General features: G+C 41.0%; 1 protein-coding gene across 2 annotated transcripts in view; it reads right to left on the bottom strand.

Moving 5' to 3' along the window:
• MOV10L1 (Mov10 like RNA helicase 1) overlaps positions 1-24,186 on the bottom strand; it is a 31,851-nt gene extending 7,665 nt beyond the window's left edge. The window contains exons 1-19 of one of the 2 annotated variants that reach the window (XM_066633536.1): positions 24,078-24,186; positions 19,857-20,041; positions 18,612-18,771; positions 18,050-18,162; positions 16,386-16,576; positions 15,435-15,575; positions 13,581-13,708; positions 13,225-13,378; positions 11,326-11,520; positions 10,669-10,783; positions 9,117-9,294; positions 6,426-6,496; positions 6,051-6,142; positions 5,481-5,539; positions 3,844-3,950; positions 2,416-2,500; positions 2,026-2,204; positions 1,274-1,420; positions 9-130 (exon numbers count right to left, since the gene is read on the bottom strand). In XM_066633536.1, the coding sequence (XP_066489633.1) occupies positions 9-130; positions 1,274-1,420; positions 2,026-2,204; positions 2,416-2,500; positions 3,844-3,950; positions 5,481-5,539; positions 6,051-6,142; positions 6,426-6,496; positions 9,117-9,294; positions 10,669-10,783; positions 11,326-11,520; positions 13,225-13,378; positions 13,581-13,708; positions 15,435-15,575; positions 16,386-16,576; positions 18,050-18,162; positions 18,612-18,771; positions 19,857-20,041; positions 24,078-24,159 (2,504 nt within the window). In that variant the 5' untranslated portion in view covers positions 24,160-24,186. Of the gene's footprint in view, positions 1-8; positions 131-1,273; positions 1,421-2,025; positions 2,205-2,415; positions 2,501-3,843; positions 3,951-5,480; positions 5,540-6,050; positions 6,143-6,425; positions 6,497-9,116; positions 9,295-10,668; positions 10,784-11,325; positions 11,521-13,224; positions 13,379-13,580; positions 13,709-15,434; positions 15,576-16,385; positions 16,577-18,049; positions 18,163-18,611; positions 18,772-19,856; positions 20,042-21,525; positions 21,552-24,077 lie in introns of those variants that run through there. The other variant, XM_066633537.1, reaches the window with a different exon arrangement.
• Between the last annotated feature and the right edge of the window lie 375 nt (positions 24,187-24,561).

Here is a 24,561-nt window from a genome sequence, read left to right as displayed (position 1 = left end):
CATAGTACCTTAGTCCTATCTGGTAGAACATTGCTGCGCTGCTGCAAGTCACAATAATTATCCGGAACCGAGATGCCTTCAGAATGTTTTCGCCATCTTTGCAGTAAAGTTTTATTACATCACTCAAATTCTGTCAACAGAAACCAGTAACTAAAAATAAAATACTGGTCACATGCTAAACCATCAGTATGTCATGTATACAGATGGCAGAATATCAACAAATGATTTTAGATAATTGGGGGAAACAGGTTGACTGTTATTTGCTCTCAGGAAGTTATCACATGCTTGACAATGTCCAACTATTACTACAGTACTCCGGTGACAGAGGTCACTGTGAAATGGACCCATGTCTGGTTCCTTACTCTCTTGGCTTCAGCTCTCCCAGAAATTAGATCACTAACTGCCTGTGTGGTTGCTGGGGTTTGCCAGTTCGACTGAGTTGAGCCACTGCTTTATCAACTACATTGGCTGCCGGTTCGTTTCCAGGCTGAATTCAAAGTGCTAGTTTTGACTTTTAAAGTCCTTTATGGCTCAGGTCCAGGGTATTTAAGGGACCACCTTCCATATAATCCTACCCATCCTCTCAGATCATCCTCTCAGGGGCCCTTTTAACTGTGCTGCCACCTGTAGAGGTGAGGGGATGGCTGCAAGAAATAGGGCCTTCTCAGTGATGATGCCCTGACTATGGAATTCCCTCCCCCTCTAATTGAGAACAACTCCCTCTCTAGAACAACTCCCTCTTTAGAATCCTTTTGGCAGGGACTCAAGACTTTTTATTTAGGGAAGCTTTTAAAAGCAGATACTGGGGGGGGGGGCTGGTGCTTTTTATGAAACATCTTTTAACGATCCAACTGTGTCTTACTGTTTTATGGTTTTAATTGTTTTAATTAATGTTTTACCATTGCTTTATCTATTGAACTATCTATCTATTCAAATATTTTGCAAACTACCTTGAGGACCCTTAAGTGGGGTGAAAAGGTGGGATATAAATTACTTAAATAAATAAATAAATAATAATCCAGAAGTTCCAAGATCAGTAGAAGTACCATTTAGAAGGGACAAATAGTAATCTGGAATGCTCAGCATGCAATGTAAGTAGGCGAAAAAAAGCAGCATTGTAGAATACCATGAAACAAGTTTAACTGAATACAGCCAGCTCTTTTCAAGTTTCAAAGACATACTTCAACTTCCCATTAGTGATTAAGTAGGTAAAAAGCATACTGTCAAAGTGGAATGAAATCAATGAAAGACATGCTTTAAGATAAAAAGTTACCTCTTCATTTCTGCTGGTAGCATTAACTCTGACCATAACTCCTGGCTTTAGCATGTTGCTGTCATGGAGTCGTGAACAAACTAGATCTGCTGCACTGTTTGATGGTGCACAGACCAGTATACGGCTATCTGGTAAACTGTAATGCACCTAAGTTTTTATAAAAAATGCACAGCATTATTTTTCAGATGTTCTTAATATAATTTCCCAAATGTAGTGGAGTCAATGCCCCCCCATAGGCATTTCTTTCCAGCTCAACAGGGCAGCGCCATCTTGGATCTTGCAAGTTCCAAGATGGTGGTGCCCAGTTGAGCCGGAAGAAGGGGCAACCAGGGATATTCCATGTCGCCCCTGTGAGTGCACCACAATACTCAGTTTGGCAACCACTTTAATATACCAAGTAATGACATGTTAACACACATCCCAGCCAGAATTCTTTCTTCATAATTCAATTTTTTTTAAAAATGAACATTTACAATGCTTCTCGTGAAGTTACAAAATACACTTTCTTTTCAAAATTCCTTAGGAACAGAGATTGAACTATTGGTGATCCAGACAGGAAAGTTTTCCCTTAGAATCTCACTCTCTATCAATTATGCATCAAGGTTCTTTACTTTGGTCCACCAAAAAGTTCTCATAAACACTATCTACATTAACAGCTTACAAAAACAACCTTTTTTTATAATTATAAATTTATTAAATGATGATGGCAGTGATATCACAATTGGTTCTTGATATCATAATTGATTAATTACCTGCAAGATCACTTCAATTATTGTTACAGTTTTGCCAGTTCCTGGTGGTCCAAATAGAATATAGGGCATTGGACGACATTCACCGCTAAGTATCCTTTTCACTGCTAATTTCTGATGCTCATTCAGCAGATGGTTGAAAAAATCTCCATCTCTATGTTTCGAAACTGCACTTTGGCTCACTGCATTCAAAATAATGTATTTTAAAAAATCGTTTAACATGAAGTGCATTCAAATATTTTTCTAGTTTTTTTTTTTAATTAGGCATATTCTATCTAAGAAGCACCTTCAAAATACAGAAGCAGCATCCTAAAATACAGAAAGCATACAGAGGAACTTCTAAGCTGCATCAATAGGAATTACTTAATAAAGCAAGCATTTAATTATACTCACTTGTCTGTGTAGCAACAGTTGCCATCTCAGATATCACATCTGCACTTTTCTCATTTAGGAACTTCTCTTCATTACCATTTTGCACCTTTTCATTCACAAAGTAGCATAAAGAAGAAAATGTAACAACTGTATTTTTATGGAATACACTGTATTTAAATAGTTTGCATTTTACATTTGACAACAGGTATGCAAGTCATGACTTAACCACGTGCAGAACTTATTCACCTGTACATTCTAAGGAACCCTCAAATTGCTTGGAAAAAAGTTTCAGATTATAGCACTGGAGTTCTTAAAATCCTCAGTGCTTAACTAGTGAGCAGATAGCCTGTGCTTCTCCTACCTATACTGCCTCTCATTTTTCCACTAACCTAAATGGGAGAAAGGATGGAGTGGGGAGGAAGACAAGTCAAGCTACTGTGGCTGCCTGATATGTACACATGCATACAGTGCTGGGTGCATGCCAGAGGAGTACAACTCCTCTTGCAATGTTTTGCTTGGGCTGATGGCAAGGAAGCATTCAGTTGCATAGAACTTTGGGGAGAAGGCCAAATGTTGGTTCATTAGAGTGACCCCCTGCCCCTTCTCACTGGCTGGCTTAGGACAACCTTGTGTTTGGAACACCTCAGGACTAGTAGCACTTTGCGCGCTCAGCAAACTCATATGTAGACAAAGCTGTAACCTAGGAGCTTCCCAATGTTGAGGTAAACAAGGGCATTAATGGTCACAAAAGCAGCACCTTCAACCTTAGTTGAAGGTTCACTGCAACAACTTCATTGCAAATTCAAAGATGAACTGTAAGTTAATTGAGGCGCAAACCTCCAGAACACCCTCTGTAAGAGCACAATATAGAATATAATCTCCTCGTACCAGGGATGGACCACCAAGATACAAAATAATGGGTCTAGAAGAGCTCACCCTACAACAGCCTGTACATTAGCCTATGGGGATTTTCAGACTCCTTGCTTTCCTTCTGTTTGTACAAACTGCCCCAATACCTGCTGCCTCTGCACAAGGAACTTTGCAAACCTGGTTGTACAGTGCAAAAAGTCTGCTAGAATGAAAGCCTTGGGCCAAAGCAAATAGCAAAAATTGCATTTGCCCAAGAGTAGTTTGTACCAGCTTCCTTTTGCAGGGATATTATTCAGTACCATGTCAATAGGCAAACAATCATGAAAGTAATATAGGAACAAAAATACCACATGGAAGGCACAATTAAATGTGCTACGGTTAGATCAAGCTATCGACTATTACGTTGCATCCTAGTACAATGAAATTTTCACAAGGAAAAAACGTTAGTGTCTACAGGAGCAAAGAAACAAAAATGGCTATGGTACATTACCGACTAATAGGTTCATCTCTAGAATGCTGCAATATTTAATGGCTAATTGTTCCATGTAAAGCTGGTTGTAGACGGATGTTGTGGTTTACCTTTTCTTTTGTGACGCTTTGTTTTTCAGCACTGATAGAACATTCTGAATCATGCCACTGCTTGACAACTTGTGGAGACTGTACAGTAAGGCTTTCTGGAAATAAAACTTTGGGCAGAAGGCGGAAGAAACATGAATGGTGTTCAGAAACATTTGAACAAGAACTACACAAACCGATTAGTCTTTAGATACAAAACAATGTTCTAAGGTTCCAAAATGTTTATTCTGCCTGCTAACTGGATAAGAGGCACTTTTTAAAGTGGATCCTCCTCTTTTATATAGCAAGGGGAGAGTAACTGGCCCTCTTCACCCCAGCAGTGTCTTTTCTAGTGACTGTCTGCTGATGTTCTTTTACATCTTTTTAAATTGTATGACCTTTTGGGATAGGGAGCCATTAGTTATTTGATTTTCTCTGTAAACTACTTTGTGAACTTTTCATTGAAAAGCGGTATAAAAGTACAGTTATTATTATTAATAAAAATACAGTTCAAAGAGGATTGAGGCTGCAACAGGAGCCTCCTTAAGCACGTGCCTGTTTATGTAGTCCATGGGAAAAAAAACCAACACATGCTAGCACTTTCTCCAGTTCCCTAGGAGCTCTTGTCACATTTTAGTCAAATTCCTTCTCAGCTGAAACATGCTTCTAGTGGGTTTCCTTTACCAGAAACTAGTGAATTGGTCGTTTGTAGATAGGGAGAAGCAGCTGAAATGTCCAACCTTTCCTACAATAACTTAGCAGATATGACTGTGAGAGTGCATCAGGAATTAGACTGCCCACCAAATGGAATATAGTGCTCTGGGAAGTCTGGAATGACTTTGATACAGATAAGGAAAATCACCAGAGCATAATCTAAATGGTGGGGAGGAGAACCACCCAAAAATTAGGGCAGAGGGAGACCAATAGCTTAATCTCATTGAGGGTCTGAGTTGGTAAAACATGCATTCTGCCAGGGCATGCTGTCACAAAAATGCTATAAAGGACTTTGTGACAGCACAAGGCCCAGGAGCCAAGAATAAGCTGGAGGAAAATAAGCAATTGATTTCATGTAGACATACTTAGGCTGAATTACAACAGAATACAAGGGCAAGGGAGCCAGCCAACTTCATGGAAAAGATAGGTTTTTCAGCTGATTTAAGTTTTTTTGGTTTTTGTTTTTTTTAACAAAAAGGTACTGCTTTGTTCCTAGCATCCCAGAATAAGACTTTAGCACTATGTTATCAGACCTTGGCACCTGGTATGTTGACGAATACATCAAAATGTTAAGCCGTGGGTCTAATTCAGTCATATTCTAATTCACATATCAATAGGCAAGCCAGTAGTTCCAGAGGTATTCAGAATATCCTCCATGACTCCCATTCAAACTATTTAGTTCTGCATACATGCCATGCCAAAACAGAAATCTTTCAATGGTATCATTACCTTAAAATTCAAGGACATATTCAATTTTTCTCCCACTTTTCTCACAAAGGCTCTCAAAGTGACTCAAATATGTTGGAATTACGCTAGAACACCTAGATATGCTACTATCAAATAGCATTTGAATGATAACTTTATAAAAATCCTAGTTAGCTTGAAAATATGTCTGAATTCCTTAGTAACATCACAACATTCATTAGATGGAAAGAAACAGATCTTACCTTTTTCTCCCAAGTGGATACCTTGTTCTACTGCAAAATGGCATCTCCGGCTGGTAACCCTGTCAACCAATAAGAATAAACCCTAACTCTGAATATTTACAGGAACCGCAATCATACTCATTTCAGAGTTACTGAAGTTACATAGACATATAAAGATTAGCTTTAAAACCAGCCATTTACTACCTGTTTCACATTAGGAAATATTATTCAAAAAGCTTTTTAAACATTTTCTCAAAATTGCAAGATGACATAAGTTCTCTAAAAGCCAACAGGAAACACTTTCTTCAGTATTCATTTTTCTTCATGATGTAAAATGTTGCTTGTAGGCCAATCAAAATAAAGAGTGACATTCAACACTACTTTCACAGGTGGATGCACTGGATTCTTTTACATGTGATCCATCTACCCAGCTAACTTGCAAGGCAGAGTCACTATGTCCACTTTGTGCATTAGGGGTTGAAAGGAGCAACCAGCTCAAGACCACTTATCCATCTTTCTGCAGCAAGAGATTATTATACATACACAAGGCAGAAAAACACATCTGTAGCCTTCCAAGTCTATAGACAATACCTGCTAGAAGTAAATTCCACATCCATTGGTTCTGAATTATAAGTCTTTTCAAACTCTGGGTTAAGCCTGAGAGTAACTTCTTCATCATGAATCTGTTATACAGAAGAGGATCAACTATTAGCATTTGCACTGTTATTTCAGATCTCTTAACAACGAGTATGCTAACAAGTTATGGTTCTATAGAAAATCTTTAATACAAGGTAAATTGCATTTAAGTGTCAATATTCGTAGAGGTCAGAAGCACTGAACATAGTAGCGTGCATTTAATAAGACTGTTCAAAAGGCTACCTGCCAAGATTAAAGATAAATTTCTAAGTTTTGAAAAACGAAAGATATACAAAAGTCAAATAAAACAAAAGCCATTAGCTAGCTTACCTCAGCAACACATGCAACATATTGGACTACCATCTCTGAATAGTCTTGTGTCTTTAATATCACTCTGTCACCTAATTTAGAAAAGAAGCATTACTTTTTTGTGTTTTTGTACAAGTTACGGTAAGTAGGTGGCCATTCTCTACTTATGTAACTGAACAAAGATTTATGCAAAGTACTGTACCACAGACAAGAATGACCAGTACACTATTGCTGGAAAGTAATGTCTTCCACAGGAAAAACACTAGGAATTAAATTGGGATATGGAGCTCCAGAAGACCAGGTTTCTTACTTGTCACTGCCTATCTGTTGAGTGATCTCAATCATCTCAGTGGGGTTCTGTGGTTGCATGGAGCCTTGTTCAAAACCTCCAACAACTTAGCATCAAAGATTTTAGTACAAGCCATTCCCCACTCAGATGGGCTGAACATGCTCAAGTAGGCATGGCTTTTGCCCTCTACCTCAGTTCAAACAGACACAAGCCACAGCAACAACCATAAACAGGAAGATAGAATGAGAGAACTACATAAAGAATAGCAGTTACAACTAAGTAACCTTTTCATCTTTGGACTCTATGGATAGGAGACCAGTGGGAGACTAGCAAGCTATGTTACCTGGAGACTTACCCTACTATATTACACCTGCATGTGTGAGCAGCAGGCAGCCGAATAGCATTACTGAAGTTTGGTATCTGCTCTGGAACAAGCGCCTAGAGTTGACCATCAAATGAGCTTTGAGGGATGGAAATGGACTGCTGCTAGGCAGTCAGAGGTATAAAATTGCTGGTCCCCTGCTGAAGTCTGCTGACATGGCCACAGGTCATGTAGAATGAGCTATAACTGGCCCTGGAGGGGAACTGCAAGCAAGTTAAAGGCAATAAATAAATAAATAGATAGATGTAATCTTATGAGTCAGTGAGAAAAGATGTGCAGTCCTTTCTGCAGTCCAGAGTAGCAGAGAAACCAATGAGGAACCTTCTGCAATGAGAGTAGCTTAGTGGACATAAAATGAAAATAGTTTTCAAGTGGCCGAGAGAGAGAGAGAGGCAGGCAGGCAGGGATAGCTCCTCCAAAGACAAACAGGTGAGATGGTTCAGACTTCCAGTACAAATGCTCCACACTGTCAATGGAGGATTATATCAGTTGCTTGGATAAAGAATGCTGCCACCATCTTCAGTCAACATGTTATCTGTCAGAAGGAGGATGTATTCCTCCTGAGAGAGTTGCAGGACGGTTGTGAACAATGACTGGACTAGCCACCAACAGGATTGGCAGCAATGAGACCACTGGATCCAATGCAGTCTCCTAGGCTGGCTGCTAAAAAGCACAATTTAAAGGTAAGGTTCACAGAGCCATAAGATGTGCTGGAAAGAGCACAGGAACCTACCAGAATGGGATTCTGAGAGGAAGAAAAGCATAGTAAAAAACCCTTGAAGCTGAAGTACTCCACTCCCCCAGGAGAACACAAAGACAAGAACAATTTCTTCATGTTCAATTGATAAAAATGTAAGCCATAAGGATGGGAGTTAAGTTTGGAAATGAAAAAGTATTTGTCTGTCTGTAGAGGGTAACTTACCACCATAAATTACAGGTTTTTTTGTTTTTTGTTTTTAAAAGGAATTGTGCTGAGCCATTGGTCCACAGTCTAAAGCCGTGGGAATGGAACACAAACTAAAAAAAAAAATACAAATTGTATAGAAGAAAAGTCCCCCCTTCCCAAAGGAATATACAATTGAAAGCAGACCAATTACTTCTGCTATGCAGAAGGACAGACTGTTCGTTCCAATGCTGCGGTGGTGGCTGTCAAAGAAGACTCAAGGATGTGGGTGTAAATCATGTCTACTTGAACATGCTTGGTTCATCAGAGTGGGATGTGGTTCATTCCAAGATCTTTGTGAACAAGCTCAAACCAGACTGTGCAGGCCCAGAAACCCAATGGTGTGAAGAGATACTTGCACCACTGTTACCTGGGGCCGACTGCTCCCACTACCCTGCCCTTGACTGCTCAAAGCCATGGGTAGACCTCGCCTCCTCAAAAATCTTCCACCCCCAGCCAGGTCTATTTGGCATTTGAAAAAGCACATAGACCTGGCCTTTGCTTCAAGATCCCTTGGGACAACGAGTAATCAAATGCTGGCTAGACTGTGCCACCATCTTGGGTTCCTTCCCCACCCCAAAGGCGACCAGGTCTACCTGGCATTCAAAGGGACAGGTATACTGGCACCACTTTACACCATGCACCTGGCACAGCCTGCCTGCCCCCCCCATTACATCACTGGATGTGAAATGCACCAAGACCACAAAACAAAACCATCCTCCTAGTCTGGTTTTAATGTATTAGGCCTCTTCACACATTTTAGTATTTTTAAAAGCCATACCATAGGTTTGTTATAGGTTTTTTTAAACCATGTCATCTCTCAGGAAACAGGAAAAAAAAATCAGACATAGGCAATATTTATTCTGCTTATATGGGACTTTAATATAACTAGATGGAATAAAATGAAAAAATGGTGCAAGTATAAGTTGAAAACCCTATTATGCTTTAGGCTGGAAAATGCAGGCAAACCATTTTTTTACAAGTTCGGCTCTTAATCAAAATGTGCTTAGCGGAATCGGTTAACACTGTTAATATGGACAGACTACTAATCCCAACTGTACAACAGCAGCACTATTTACAATTTTTGAAAATCTGCACCTTGACACAAAGGAGGGCGACCCTCGGTAACCCCTGGCACCTCAAGTACCAGGAGGTTTCCATTCTTTTTCAAGGTGACTCCACACATGGCAAAATCCTTCAATTCCATCTCTTGATGAACCTCCTCCAGCCACAGCAGAGTAGAAAAATTTGCTTTATAGTTAGCAAGAGTCAAGCCCTGAAATGAAGAGGGATTTTATCATATAGTTCAAATTAGGAAACCTGTAGGACTCAGAGGAAAACAATTATGAGTAAACAGCTTCATGATCCTAACACAATGACATCACATTCAGGACTTAAATGTACATCAGGTCCTCACAATACCTGTGAGCATTTCTCAATGTGCACAATCAACTGTTGTGTGGAGTCTCTCCACTATGAACAATGTATTCAGGATTGATAATGTTTGTGTCCAGGAGCAAGGAGATCAAAGAACAGAGAGGAATAAGCAATCCCAGCCATTTTTAGTTAGAAAAAAAAGGTGATATCCTCGCAGAACAGCTACCAAATAAAAGACAGAAGTCCAGGAACAAATTCCCCTGCAGATACCAAGGGCCAACTATGCTAGTATGGTTTATGTACTCCTGCTGTATGCGAGAAGAGGACATTTGCTGCTTTGCTTCCCAATTTAAAATAAGTTGTGCAATTTGCTTAATAAACTGGCAAATTGCAGTTGTTACAACACAAGTGGCATGTGTTTGCTTTTTTTTTTTTAAATTAGCAATCCACATGTTCGTAGGACAGGCATTAGACACAAAGGAGACCCGCTGGAGTAGAAGAGGCTAAGGGAGTGTTTCTCAACCAGTGGTACGGTACCACTAGTGGTACCTGAGGTGGTGTCAAGTGGAACTCGCTGAACCCCTGCTGCAGCAAGACCAGGAACATGACACAACGAACAGCAGCAGAAGGGTCGGTGGACAGATCCAAAGTATACTTTTCCACACTTCAAAATGCCCTCCTGTCCACTCTGAGCCTCTTTGTCATGCAGTAACTGGTCTCCCAACCCAGAAGTAACTGTCAATGATGACATCACAAGTTTCTTCAGGTGATACTTCAGATTGGTGGACCATGTGAAGTAGTACAGAGGAAAAATATTCAGAAACACTGATATATGGGAACGAAGGCCTCCCCCCCCCCTGTGGTGTGGGTGCATTGGAAGGCTGGGAAATTTTGTTAGGACTGAGCTCTTTGTTGTGTGCAATGTGATCTTTATTGAAAAAGGGTTTTCGTTATTCTTGTAATCCTCAATTTGTCTTCTCCAAACCTTATGAAATTCCACAGCCACTGAAGCCAAGTAAGGGCCAAATCATATCCAACTTTCCAGCCCTGGTATAGCTGTGCCAATGGGGTGTGTGCTGCATCCTGTGGTGGGAGGTTAATTATGGAGGCCTCCACAAGGGAACATTTGTTTCCTTGCCTCTAGGCTACACTGCAGCTGCACTGCTGCTAGAAAGTTTGATAGGATTGGGCCCTAAATAACATTGCAGTTGAATGCAAGTTGTGCTATTTGCTTAGTTTGTTAGGACTCTTTATTACTGCAACAGCATCATACCTCTCCAAGATGCGGCTGAAAAACCAAGATGTCCAGTTTCTTTTCCACACATTGCCTTAACCGGTCTGGAATAGGGTACTGGGGAATGAAACTTGGTAACTGTCTTCTAATAATTCTAAGAGATTAAAAAAAATTGCAGTACTTATTTTTTAGAATTCAAAAAACAATTCTCACATATCTGAGTTTCTGAAAAAACTATGAAAGCTGTTCAAATATATAATACAGCAAGATGCATCGGGACTAAATGCCAACTAGACCATTGAGGGTTAGAAACATACTGACTAATTTTAAGATTCTGGTAAGATCAAATGCCAGAGCAAGATTTTTTAAACATCAAGCTGTCCATCATATGAGTTACTGACTCATATTTTGTTTTTATTTAAAGACTACAACACACAAAAAGTGCAATATAAATTACTAAGGTAAAAGTTTATGTTTTTTCTGGGGAACATTCGCCCCCCTCCCCACACACACCCATGGTTCCAATATAACCTCACCTCCCTCTGCTGTTAAATGTGTGTTTTTTCAGTAGATGTACCCATCTCTCTAAGAAACGAAAATGAGTGAGACTTGTATAGACAGTTACATGCAAGCCACAGTTCCCTCACTTCCCCCAAATTGTTTCATAAAGACAATGACACTGATGCAACACAGTACCTTTTCATTTCTGGCAAAATCACCGTTGCCTTTGTGCACTGTGGTTCAGAAGTAACCTGCTGTTGTTTGCGGCAAAAAGGCTCAGTGGCTGCTATTAGAGACTCCTCTTTGGCTGTTACAGTTGCTTCAAGGTAGCGACCAATGACACAATTATAAAAACAGAGCAACAGAAGTTCTTTGCAGTGGCCAGGGTTTCTTTAATGGAGTAGAATCAAGATTAAGAATGTCATAAGAGCACTAACAGACAAGAAACATACAAGAAAAAAATTAACATTATGACTGAAAAACAGAACCCCCATGGATATGAACAAGTGGGCCAAGTGAAGAAGGTCTGAGCAGTATTGTTCTCTGGGTAGCAGGCTTAGAGGCTGAGGTCAACTCAGAAATGGCACATATATGCATATGACATGCTTCTGGAATGAAGACAGACAACTCATCATCTCCAACTGCAAATGACTGGAGCCAGAAAGGTACACTGGGGCTAGCCATCATCAGTCAATAGTGGAACCTAGACAGGGTGGCTGATGGAAAAGCTCTATTTCTAGCCTACGGCCTGCTCCAACGATAAGTAGCAAGCGTTTACTGAATCTCTTGCATTATGTCCTATCTCATTCTCTGCCACTTTTTGTCAGGCCTGTCTTGTTCTTACGCTCCTCAAAGAGCTTCTACAGCAGTGTCGTCCAATACATAGCCTGCAGGCCGAATGCGGCCCGTGAGGCCTCTTCTGGCGGCCTGAGAAGTCCCACTGCACCCACTGCCTCCTTCTCCTGCCACATCTTCTTTGGCGGCTCAGAACTTGAAATTATTGGTGGCAGCATCATCACCTCACCATCAATTACTTCTGAATTTGTGCTCTCGGGGGTGGGGGTGGGGTGTGTGACAAGGTATTGCAGCCGCCTTAGCAGGAAAATTGGACCATCCTGTTCTGCAGCCTTCATCACTTTGTTACCACTGCTTCAGCTGTTCTGATGTCAAAACCTATGACATCAGATAGCAAGTCAACACATGCAACTGCTTTAACAAAGTGGAAAAACCATTTAATTCTAAGTTCTTTGCACAACCATGTTGGTGCAAATTGAAAACTCAAAGAGGTTTGCTAAGGCAGACAGACGCTTAGCAGCTTAAAAGCGATGATTAATGCAGCAACCATTCTGAATAATTGGCCCATGCCCTGGAGAGGTAAAATTCCTTCCTGGGTGGCAGCTACTGCTCCATTACCTAAATTGCTAATGAGGTGGGTCCACTCCAGCACTGTAGGAAACTCTCACTCCCCCTAGCCTGAAGCTTCTGGGTCAGTAGGAGGATTAAAGCAGAATCACTGCCTTAGCTTATCCCCTCTTAAACAGAAAGTGTGGCTATCTTCTGAAAAGATAAGAATTCACATTCATATGCACTTGCTACAACTGCAACACAAGCCAGAGGAACAGCACAACAGAGTTCATTCAGACAAGGCAGAAACTATTATTTTTTTGCTATTTGAATATGCCTTTGGATCCTTCCAAGCCTATGCCCTGGCCCCTCCTCAGTTACCTACACACCTCATCAACATCTTGGCTTACTTAAACTATGGCTCCATGGTTTATGTGAAGCAAGGAATAGTGGCTTAACTGTGGTTTCCAACTTCAAATTCTAGTTTCATTTCAGTCACAGCCCCGAACTTCATAAGAGCAGCAGAGCCATAAGTCTGAATGCCAATGAACACAGAGGTAAGCGGAGTGGCGAGGGGAAGAAATATATGGGCTTGGATTAGCAACCACAGTGTTCTGAAATGCTCCAGTGTTACATCAGCATATACATGCCAATTGCATTCCTTTTAGTGATCCATTAAAGTTTTTACCATCAATGACAAAAATCTATTTCAAAAAGTTGTTTATAAACAGCAGAAAATAAGATACTTACTTTGCAGTGCATAAAATCAGTATGGAAATCTTGCTACCAGGAGGCAAAGAGATATTCCTCTTAGGTTCTACCATTTTTTCTTTGCTTAAGTTCTCAGGTTGTTCAATAAGATCATGGCTTCCAACTTTGTTTAGATCCAGAGATTCACTACCAGCTACAGAAAAAATATAAGCGAAACTACTTTAAATTATATTTAGGCTGCAATCTTATGCACACTTACCTGGGAGTAAGCTCCGTGGAAGTAAGTCTTGCTGTGTTCAAAGTTAGGTTGCTGCGTTCAGAGGATTAGGCTGCACATATGACATGCGCAGGTTATTTCAAGAACATTATGTAAGTTTAGGGACTCTTATATTTACCTGGAGTAGATAGGGATGCCACTGAATCCTGGAGGTCTTCTGCTGGCACTTGAACACAAAATTGTTTCTCTTTATCCCAGCCACCTAATTTGCAACTAATTAAAGAATGAGCTAACTGCCCTTTATTCCTTAAAAAAAAAAGGACACATGATAATCAATGGAAATATTTGCAAAGAGTCATAAAGTTTCAAGATGAAACAGTTTCAACAGAGCAACACACAATCTAGGTCATCATTTTTACACATACCACAAAGATAAGCTTTATACCTTGTTCAGGAAATTTTTATAGGGAACCGTACCACCTAGGATTTCATCAGAGGATTTCATGGACGCAATTATCCACCTAAGTGGATGCAATTATCATTTAATGAATGGAGAGGTTGGGCTTCCTAATCTTAGCTTACATCTCATCTTTTAAACTCTGATAACTATTAGGATAACTCACTAATGGGGACTCCATCTTGGGCTATTTTAGAAACTTCTGCAATAGTGTCTCTGTGGAAATGGACCGTATTGGGGTCTACACATGTCCAAGTGAAAGAGATTGCATTAGCATTGTCTACAGTTAGATACGAATGGAATATGATGGCATGGAAATATGAATATGACCCTTATTTGCGTGCTAAATTAACATTGTGGGCCAATCCTCTCAGATTCAATCACTCTTAGAAATATTTCTAGAATCAATGGAAAGAAATAAGCCTGCAGTATTTCTGTACAACTATCAGATGTCACTTAACAAATACGACACTTAACTACTCAGGGTAAAAGTAAATGCAGAGCTGAACCGATCCATCTTGTATAACCAATGGAAGATTGTTTTAAATATTAAATCCACATTATCCATGGATCTTCGACTACATTTACATTTAATTCAGCAAAACAAAATATTAGGTTTATTGGACACTGTAGCATCTTTACAATATAAAGGATTAAACAATCTAAATGCTGGCAGTGTAATAGCTTGAATGCCCATCTTACGCCTGTGCTTCAGTCATGTTTAGAAATCAGTTTTTTGGGGAGGGATGAGAAGTTATTTAACAGTATTAATGTTTTACTGAAACAATCACAGACAATTGCCAATACCTATGGAATGTTGAACTCCCTGATAGCAGGGAGTGCAGCTATCATATACCCTTGACCAAAGAATGGTACACTCCTATCTGGGATGGCCATCCTCTTCCATCGAGCACGCAGCTTCGGGAGGGACACATCATGCCAGGCACAAGCAAAAAGCAAGGAACACAATGTACCACTTCTCACATCAGGTTCTTGTCTAATTGTGACATTGTATTAAATGCTGCCAATACCAGGTTGCTTTCCTGTATACAAGGTGACCCTCCCTAACATTCTGAGACTGCAACTTTCTCTATTCGTTTTCAACTGATGAAGGAGAACGTGATAAAATGTCATACAATGACATCTATGTCACTGTGGCATCACTAGGATACTTCCTTTACCTCTTTCAGTTAAGTGATTATGTGGACAATATCTGCCAGAGAGAAATTGTTTGGTATGACTTACCTACACAAACAGCTCTAGATGTGAATTTAGTTGCACGACACTTACAATCTGAGGAGTCAGATCACTTATTAAAAGACTGTCACATAACTCCATGCTACCCTTAGAATGTCCAGCAGTTGTTTGAAATCAATGACCTAGACAACATCATCACCTTCAAAAGTTCTGCTACAATGTACATATTTTAATAAAGTCTAGAAGCCCAGGAGTATTAGTGTACTACGAGGAAAAAAAATGAATCCTGTTTTAGAAACGAGATAAGTGCTTTAAAAAGATTTGGGACGGTTAAGAGAGATAGCAAGACACCACCACTACCACAAGTAACTACTTTACTCAATCAAGACTTCTATGCTTTTGGTCTCTCCCAGTTTGAGTGTTCCAAAGCTTGTCATTTTTGACACCTCAAGTCCTCCTTTGTCTTCCATTAAGTTTTCATATGGTTCATTGAAGTCCACTCCACTGGTCAAAGATGGCCTGCCAGAATACATAATTAGAACTTGTAATCACAGCTACCCAAGTACAACTATGTTATTTAGCTATTTCGAAACAGTGTTGTGTAGTTTCAAGAAGTGTTGGAAACCAATGCACCTGAGGCATTAGTTTTCTTTTCTCAGCTTTAAGTTAAGATCGCCAGGACTTTCAAATACGATAGACTAGATTAAGCTTTGAGTAAAGCCGCACTCCCTGGGGGAGGGAAGGGAGAGGGGTTGATCGGTCCTGAGAGGGGAGTGGGGACAGAGGCAGAGGCCTCTGCCATATCCTATCCCTAGTGGTGTTTGAAAGCAGTGTTATTTTTACTCAGAAGTAAGCTCAATGTGCTTAGTAAGACAGGCTGTAATCCTACGTATCTTACTCACTGGAAACATCACCTCTACCTATCCACCTTCCCTGGCCTGAGTTTCCAACACAAGGCTGCTTGGATGTGTTCCAGGTATTTTGCTGGTGTAAGCCTAAGTAGCCTTACTGCGAGGTACCCACCAACAGCCTCCTTTCCCAGAGAGGATGTAGTGGACGCTATTTCAGCACCGCTGCATCCCTCTGTGCGGCAGTGGATAGGACTGGGCTATAAGTTATCAACACCATATTATGCTGCTCAAGACCGCAAAAGAACTAGTTTCCATAAGACATAGTGGAGTACAGTCCAATTACTTTTCTAGTAATTGTATTCTAGTTGCTATTCCATCAGCATGCTAGTTCTCCACACACACCCCTCCCCCAGTATACACAACTTCACAAGCACAAACTGTTACACTCCACAGGCAATATCAGTTATGTTTTAGTTACCCATTGTTGTCTGCTGGAGCCATACAAAGTGCACGCCAAACATAACATGACTGGTTACTTTCCACAACAACCACATTGACCAGGTCACCTCTGCGGGGTGAATAACCAGTTGGAAGTCTCAGTGAATCCAGAGTGAAAAACACACTGTCATCTATTACGCCAATTTTTCCACAAACTGCGGAAACATGGACCTGCAACAAGTGTAGCTATCATTAGATGGAATAAAGTAAGCCCTTTAACCCAAGTACATATTAAACTACTAGACAGTTGAAATGCATGTTATTTCAAGCTATCCAATCATTCTTCAAGACTAATACACAAGTTACTTCTTACACAGGTACTTCAAAATTAGCATGCTCTGCTTAACTCTACATCACATACACCCTGCTGGTTTTTAACTGCCAAATGTTTAACATATTTAACACAACAAAATTAACCAAGTTCTATTCCCGCTACTTCACTTTGACAATGATTCAAGGAACACAAACTTGAGTGACGGAGAGAATGGTCACTCCAATATCACCAGCTGTGGGTGAACAGCGACACTTCCAGTCAAACTTGAACAAGTCTTCAGTCTTATTGTGATACTGAGATTGTCCCACATGGCTATGCATGGCAAGACTACAAGTATGTCTCAGACCTGTTTATAATCTTATTGTGCACAGCAATGTTGAGAATGCCATATAAATGAGACATACAAAATTATGCAGGGGATGGAAAGAGCGGACAGAAGGATGTTCTTTCCCCTCTCACACAACACCAGAACCAGGACACAGTCACTCAAATTGAGTTCCAGGAGAAAAAGAAAAAATAAAAGAAAGTATTTCTTCAGCCAGTGTGGAATTGGTCTGTGGAACTCCTTGCCACAGGATGCAATGATGGCAGTGCACCTAGATGCCTTTAAAAGGGGATTGGACAGATTTCTTGAAGAAAAGTCCATTACAAGCCATGATGCGTATGTGCAACCTCCTGATTTTAGAACTAGGCTATCTCAGAATGACAGGTGCAAGGGAGGGCACCAGGATGCAGGTGTCTTGTGTGCTCCCTGAGGCATCTGGTGGGCTACTGTGAAAGACAGGAAGCTGGACTAGATGGGCCTTTAGCCTGATGTTAGCAAGGCTCTTCTGATGTTCTTAACATCGGAACAAATACTTCTAAAAAAGTATGAAATACACAATTTAGAACTTAGGCAGACTGATGAAGACTCAAGGAAAGTCACAGCAAATGATTTTCTGAGCTGGCGTTGCATAACAGCCAAGAGACTAAACTGATTTTATAGCAAACCTTAAACTGCTCTTTTAGGAATTCAGTCAGTCATGGTTTCCTGAAGGACCACCTTGTCTTTTTCAATGGGTTGATGAAGTCTGACAGATACCTTTAGTATCCTTACAGAAACACAACTGCCAGTTGCTTAAAGAGAAGCCATGATAATTACATCACTTTAAGTTTGTAGTGTGGCTTGCCTTTAAGTTAAGGAATCCTGTTCTGAAAGTATTACACACTAGACAAGTTAAGTGTTACACGCTGGACAAGTTAAATCTAACAGAATATCTATGGTATACCAGGATAGTCCCAATATAGTTAACTATACTTCCTCCTTTTACGTTATAGTAGTTAGGAGAATGTTCAAAGTAGTACCGCAGAAAATCAGGAAATATACTTACCTTGTCAATTCTCTTATACCTCAAGGGCTTCACAGAAATGGCATCAGTGGTCCAGTTTACTGGGTTAATTAAATATTCAGCTTCCACCCAGTCGCCTTTAAGGGGTTGAAAACCTAAATAATGTAAAGTTATAGAAGATTAGGAAAGTTTGTTAAAGCTTTGAATCACCTTTAAACAAACCATGATACAAAAGGAAAGGATACTTAGATGGTGAGAGGTTATTATATTAGAATGCAAATTAATTCAGTTATTCTTCCTAATGCTGAAGTTCCAATATCAAATTGCAAGGAGGAACAGAGCTATAAGCTTCAACAAACTGTATTTTAATCACAGCTGAAGTTACACTATTTCAAGATTATTCATTCCCTTTCATAAGCAAGGATATGTCTTGATACTAACTGAAATGTTATATTTTTACAGATTTGCCTACAAATCTCTATAAACAAGTTCATTTTACTCCAGAAGCATTTCCTAACGATTCATCTCCACCTATTTTAAAAAATATTCTCAACAGTTTCGTGACAACAAATATATGTGGATCACAACATCAGGGAAGACTTACCTTCACAAACTGCTTTCATAAAGAAGAAGGTTGTATGGTTGATGCAACCACCGTGTGAATCAATGGCAGTAATACTTCCAATTAAAGTCTTAGGATTAGAGTCTACATCATATGGAAATATGCTGCCATTTTCTTCCCATCTATCAGATACAACCTCTACCTGCAAAAGTAAATTCAATTGTTCAGTTTTAGATCCTTCCATATGAAACTCTTTATCAGTATCTTTGCATTATGTCTGCTGTGTTATTGTTAACTGTGCCAGTAATCATACATGTAGGCCAGGGGTTCCCAAAATATGCATTGCGACACCTTAGGATATCTAGACACACTCACAGGGCACCATGGGATGTCCCTGGTGATCCCTCCTACCTGTTCTGACAGGTGCCTCCTGGATCCCTTGGATTTTGTGAGATCCAAGATGGCGGTGCCAAATATGAAGAGATGGGGCACTGCCATCTGGATCTCACAAAATCTTACGAGATTTGGGTGCCGCCATCTTAGATCTCATGATCCAGATGAACATGGCAGAAGAAGCTGCAGGGCCTTCATGACCCAGGTAAGTTTGAGAACCACTGATGTAGGCTAATAATATGGTTCATTTCTTTGGGACCAGATTTAGCCACAGGGAAGCTATAAACTTTGGATGTACTGGTGGTTACCTCCTGTGTTTCTATATTATGCTTGCTGCTATTCCCATATTGCGGCTTCTTTTCCCCCCGCCTCCCAATCCACTCAACTGATTTTACTCATTGTTTAATTTATTGTCTGACTCACCGCTATTTTGTGAAACTTGTAAGCCACCATGGCCGTTTGCCCTGGCAAAAGAATTTCCACAGAGGCAGAAAGCCCTCAAATGACCTCCCAGTTATGACCAGAAGTGCCTTCCAGTCACATCTTAAGAGTGCTCGCAGCCCTTCAGACACATGGTCTGCAACTGTGTTCTGTTAAATTTTAGGTACCAAACCTGTGGATGACAGGTGCACTTTATTCCTGAAGTGAGTAATAAAGAGTCAAATCAAGGGTTCACTGTACCAGAGATCAGATATTAATTTTCCCCCAGGAATGAGTATGTGTCCCCAAGACTCAACCAGGTTCAGATTTCTTCCTGAACATACTCGTTTTCTCTATGTACATTTGTGCTCTGAGATTGATCAATTATGTTGGTCAAATAAAAAAGCATGAAGATGGTATTCTGAAGAAAGTTTGCATTAACTTGAACAATGTTCTCACTCCTTTGCATCTTACCCGGATTGCCTTTAATCCATTTGATGTTTTATCCTCTTCAACGACAGCTCTGACTCTCTGCCCAACTTGCAGTGGGGCATTACTGATCACAGCATCACTGGTGAAACAAATCAAATCGTTTATCATCCCATAGTCTAGGCAAAATCTTGTCACCACACCTTCAATTGTTTTTTCCTGCTTGCCACCTACAAGAGAAAATATATATATATTAAGTCAATACACACAAAAATTGCTGTACTTATTACAATGTCTGAAAATGTATTAAGTAACCATTCTTCATATTCTGATTGTGCCTGCATACAAAATAGAGAATGTCTCCTCCTAAACAATGTCTACAGAACTTCTGAAGACAGTAACATTTCTTTTGCTGTCTCACACACTTCTTTACTACTACAGATGTTTAAGTAATTTCTGCCCAACATTGCAAATACACAACAGGGATCAAGTGCGTACATCTGTGGGCTGGGTAGAAATGGGATAAACATGTTAACATACTAAAATACAGGTGTGCCCCTATACCTGCAGGGTTCCATTTCAGAAACCCCGCGGTTAAGTCAGACTGTGGATACAGGCAAATGCCACCCCCTCTGCTCCCCATGCCTTTGGAGGGTTGTCTCAGTCCAGCAGAGGCCACCTACATCCATCCATGGTCTCTGCCAGACTCAGACTGAGCCTTAGAGTGAAAAACATGTGACTTGTGGTTTTTTTTGGAAAAACCAGGAGTAACATTTTTAATGCCTGATAAGGCATTGAGAGGTCCAAGGAAGCCCCTCAGGGCTATATAGAGAGCCTGTTGGTACAGGTGGGAGAAAACATCAATAACAAAGTAAAAATAAGTAACACTGCTTTCTGTGCTTCTCATTTTTGTTAAAAAAAAAACAAAATCTGCAAAAAGGAAAAGCATTTTATTTGGTTTTTATTTATTATTTAATGGGTATGCATGGGTAATAACTGCAGCTGCATCTGCTGACACTAAACCAGCTGCATCACCTACCTAGTATACTTTTAAAGTAATTATAATATATGACAATGTAAATTTTGAATAAAAACACAACACCACTTTCTGCACTTCTAACTTTGGAAAACACCAAAATCTGAGAAAAAAATAAAACTATTTTTTCTCACCTCTACTCATAAAGTTCTTAACATTTCCACAAATTCCAATTCATTGCAGATCAGGCTAATTAACACAATACCAGCAGTATATAACCAGATCACTATCACCACCACTGACAAGGATTGTGGCTGAAGAGACAGCTAGTTTCGAAAACAGACAGTTGCATCTGGCCTCCCAACCCAGACTGGCAATGATGCGGTACTTTGAATAGGTGGATCATGTAAAGTGGTACGGTGGAAGACAAACATTGAGAAACACTGACATAGATTGACAGATAGAGTTTCCAGCACATTTGCCAGGGAAATTTTTTTTTTTTCAATTGCTCGAGCATGAAGAGGGGGCGAGGTGAGAAGTACACTATAGGCATAAGTTTCAGATACTCTTAAAACACAACTCTGTCCAACCATGCTTTGAAGACCCCTAGCGGACTACAAATTGTCTTGGAAGGAAGATGTGAGAAGTTGCATAAGACTTCTCATCTTTTAAAAATGCAGCACAATATAGTTAGCACCAGTTAATAAATAGAGCACTCTTAATAGAGTCATATCTTACTTTTGAAACAAGTTGTGTTTTCCAGCTCAGTTAGTTGAAATGTCAGAAGCCCTGGGAGGCGCCCGTGCAGAAATTTTCACAGAACACCAATTCTAAGAAATTCACTGTTTACTACTAGCTGACAGTAAACATCACAGTTAACATCACAAAATTTGATCACAATTGTGCAACAGGCGAGGACGATGAGCTAAAAATGTGAACCACCTAAAAATGAGTTCTTAGAAAGCCTTTTTAGTAGCCAAGAACTAGCTTAGAATGATGTCTAATCTATTCCAGATGTGCTTCAACATGTTTAAAAGACATCCACAAGCACACTGAGACTCCAAGGATATATCTGTTAAGATGTGCAGAAATAAAAGACACAGTGGCATGCATTGCACAAAGGCCACACAATTGCATAAATCCTGTCAAGTAGATGCAGACATCTGCCAATATGTGCAAGAGTTTATTTTTCCTCCCCATACTCTTTTGTACATCAAAAGTCATAGAGAATGTAAGTTTTTTTAAGGGGGGGGGGAATCCCAAAGCTTCATAAATGACCCCCTATTTCACTTTTAAAAAAAAACCAAAAACCCTTTCCTTTCAAAGTTGCATTACTGCTACTTACAAGTCAACTGCATTTTAAAACCTTCACTATTTTAAATATTCTGTGCTCTACCAAAGCAGCGACCTTGTGCATGTTTTACCTAAGAGTAAGCATACTAAGACTCCTGGGGGCTGGGGACAAGAACAGGCCCTCAGTTTGGCTGTACTTGTCGTAAGAGGCGACTAAACAGCCACCGGGTAGATGGGACTCGTTAGCCTGGGAAGGCAGCTCATCTGAGAAGGAAAACACTGATCCCAAACCTCCACTGCCTTGTGGCTACATCCAGGTGTGGAAAAGGCTTCAGGAGTCAACCTCGAGGCAAAATCCGGTGCCGGAGCCCCTGAGGCAGTTCATGGCTGAACACAGTCACGTTCTGGCAACTCCTGCGACGCCGCTGGAACCAACCGTATTGGCTTCTGCCTTTCCATTGGACCATTTCAGCGACGTGGAGAGGGGGGATTTGCCGCATGGGTAACAGTCTATCCTCCATATCTACATTACCCAGGCTGCACGCACTGGAGAGGACACTCTGTTCCAGAACCACCATTCAGAGTGCGATACCATAGTCTTCAGAGACCGAAGGATGCCAACATTAAGCCTACTAACCACAATGGGGACTTAATTCCAAATACTTATACAATGTAAGATTGATATTATTGCACTGAATAATATAAATATTGATATTTATCAATACATGATTTAAGTAATCATGCAATTAATCACTTTAGTTATGCTTTATCCCATGGGGCATTTAGGCCAATTGAAAATAGAGTCTCAGTTGAAAGCTTTAGAGACGAACCAAACCTAGACCTAAGAACATAAGAGCCCCATGGGATCAGGCCAAAGGCCTACCTGGTCCATCTTCCTGTATCTCACAGTGGCCCACCAGATGCTGCTGGGGGAGGGGGCACACAAGACAAAAAAAGACCTGCATCCTGGTGCCCTCCCTTGCACCTGGCACTCTGAGTACCCTAATTCTAGAACTAGGAGGTTGCACATACACAACATGGCTTGTAACCTGTGATAGACTTTCCCTTCATCAATCTGTCTAATCCCTTTCTAAAGACATCAAAGCTAGATGCTATAATCACATCCTGTGGCAAGGAGTTCCACAGATTAATTACAAGCTGGGTAAATAAATATTTCCTTTTGCTTGTTCCAACTCTCTCAACATCAAGTGGGTGTCCCCTGGTTTTGTTGGTGTGTGAGAGGGGAAAGAACATCCCTAATATACAAGGATATAAGGTTCATCCACCTCTGTCCAACAACATGCCTGTACAGGTGATTGCAAACATACCCTTATGTACCAGTAACTCATAGCAGGATTTGGAGAAAGGTATGTGTGTGGGGGGTGTTAACGACACGATTGAGACATACAAAATTATGTAGATGGATAGAGTGGTGCTTTTGTCCCTCTGGTGCAACATCAGAACCAGGGGACATTTGCTAAAATTGAGTGTTGGCAGAGACAGAACACGTAAAAGAAAATATTTCTTTACCTAGCAAGTAATTAGTCTGTGGAACTCCTTGCCACAGAATGCAGGGATGGCCTACATACCTTTAAAATGGGATTGGACAAATTTTAAGAGGTTGAAGAGTCCGCTGTATTGTAAGGAAGGTACCCCATCCATCATTTCAGTCCCATTATAGTCAATGGGGTTTACTACCAGGTAAGTATGGATATGATTGCAGCCTCAGAGCCCCATCCTATGCACATCTACTCAGATGCAAATCCCATTACAGTCAATGGAGCTTACACCCAGGTAAGCATGCTGCCTTAGGGCCCAATCCTATGCATATCTACTCAGATGCAAGTTCCAATGGGGTTTACTCCCAAGTAAGTGTGGATAGGATTGCAGCCTCAGAGTCCCATCCTATGCATGTCTACACAGATGCAAGCCCCATTACAGTCAATGGGCTTACTCCCAGGTAGCGTGTAGGAGTGCAGCCTCAGCCAGCCTGCTACCTCCATCTTTCTGAGGCGCCTCTCCTTCCTCCTCAGCCTTTCTCCAGAAGAAAGAGAGCGCCCTGGACAACAGTTGGAGCATTCCGACGTGACGCGCTGCCCCCTGTCCACAGCCTCCCTGCCAACCCCAGCCAGCTCCGAGTCGCCGAACCCGCAGAACTGTCGCGTTCCCACGTTCGCCTCGCGTGCCCGGGAAGAAGCCCAGAGGCCACGCCCCCCTCCTGGGGCGAGCGGCACGCACGCCGTAGTCGGTCTGGCGCCGGCCCTGACAGCTGCGCACGCGCAGTAAGGAGAAGGCGGCAGTTGGGTCCTCCCTCCCCGGGCGCGCGCCCGCAGGTGTTTTCGAAAGGGCCGGGAGCTGCTTGCCGGCCACTGCCAGGCTGCGCATGCGCAGAAACCGGTTGCCGCTAGCGACCCCTCTCCCCCGCCTCGCTGCTGAAGTTCCCGCCTTTTCTGGCGCAGCCCTCGAGCTCCCTCAGTGGTT

The sequence above is a fragment of the Tiliqua scincoides genome, chromosome 7 (genome assembly GCF_035046505.1).
Source record: "Tiliqua scincoides isolate rTilSci1 chromosome 7, rTilSci1.hap2, whole genome shotgun sequence".
Lineage (NCBI taxonomy): Eukaryota > Metazoa > Chordata > Lepidosauria > Squamata > Scincidae > Tiliqua > Tiliqua scincoides.
This window is presented reverse-complemented; position numbering and strand designations above follow the sequence as displayed.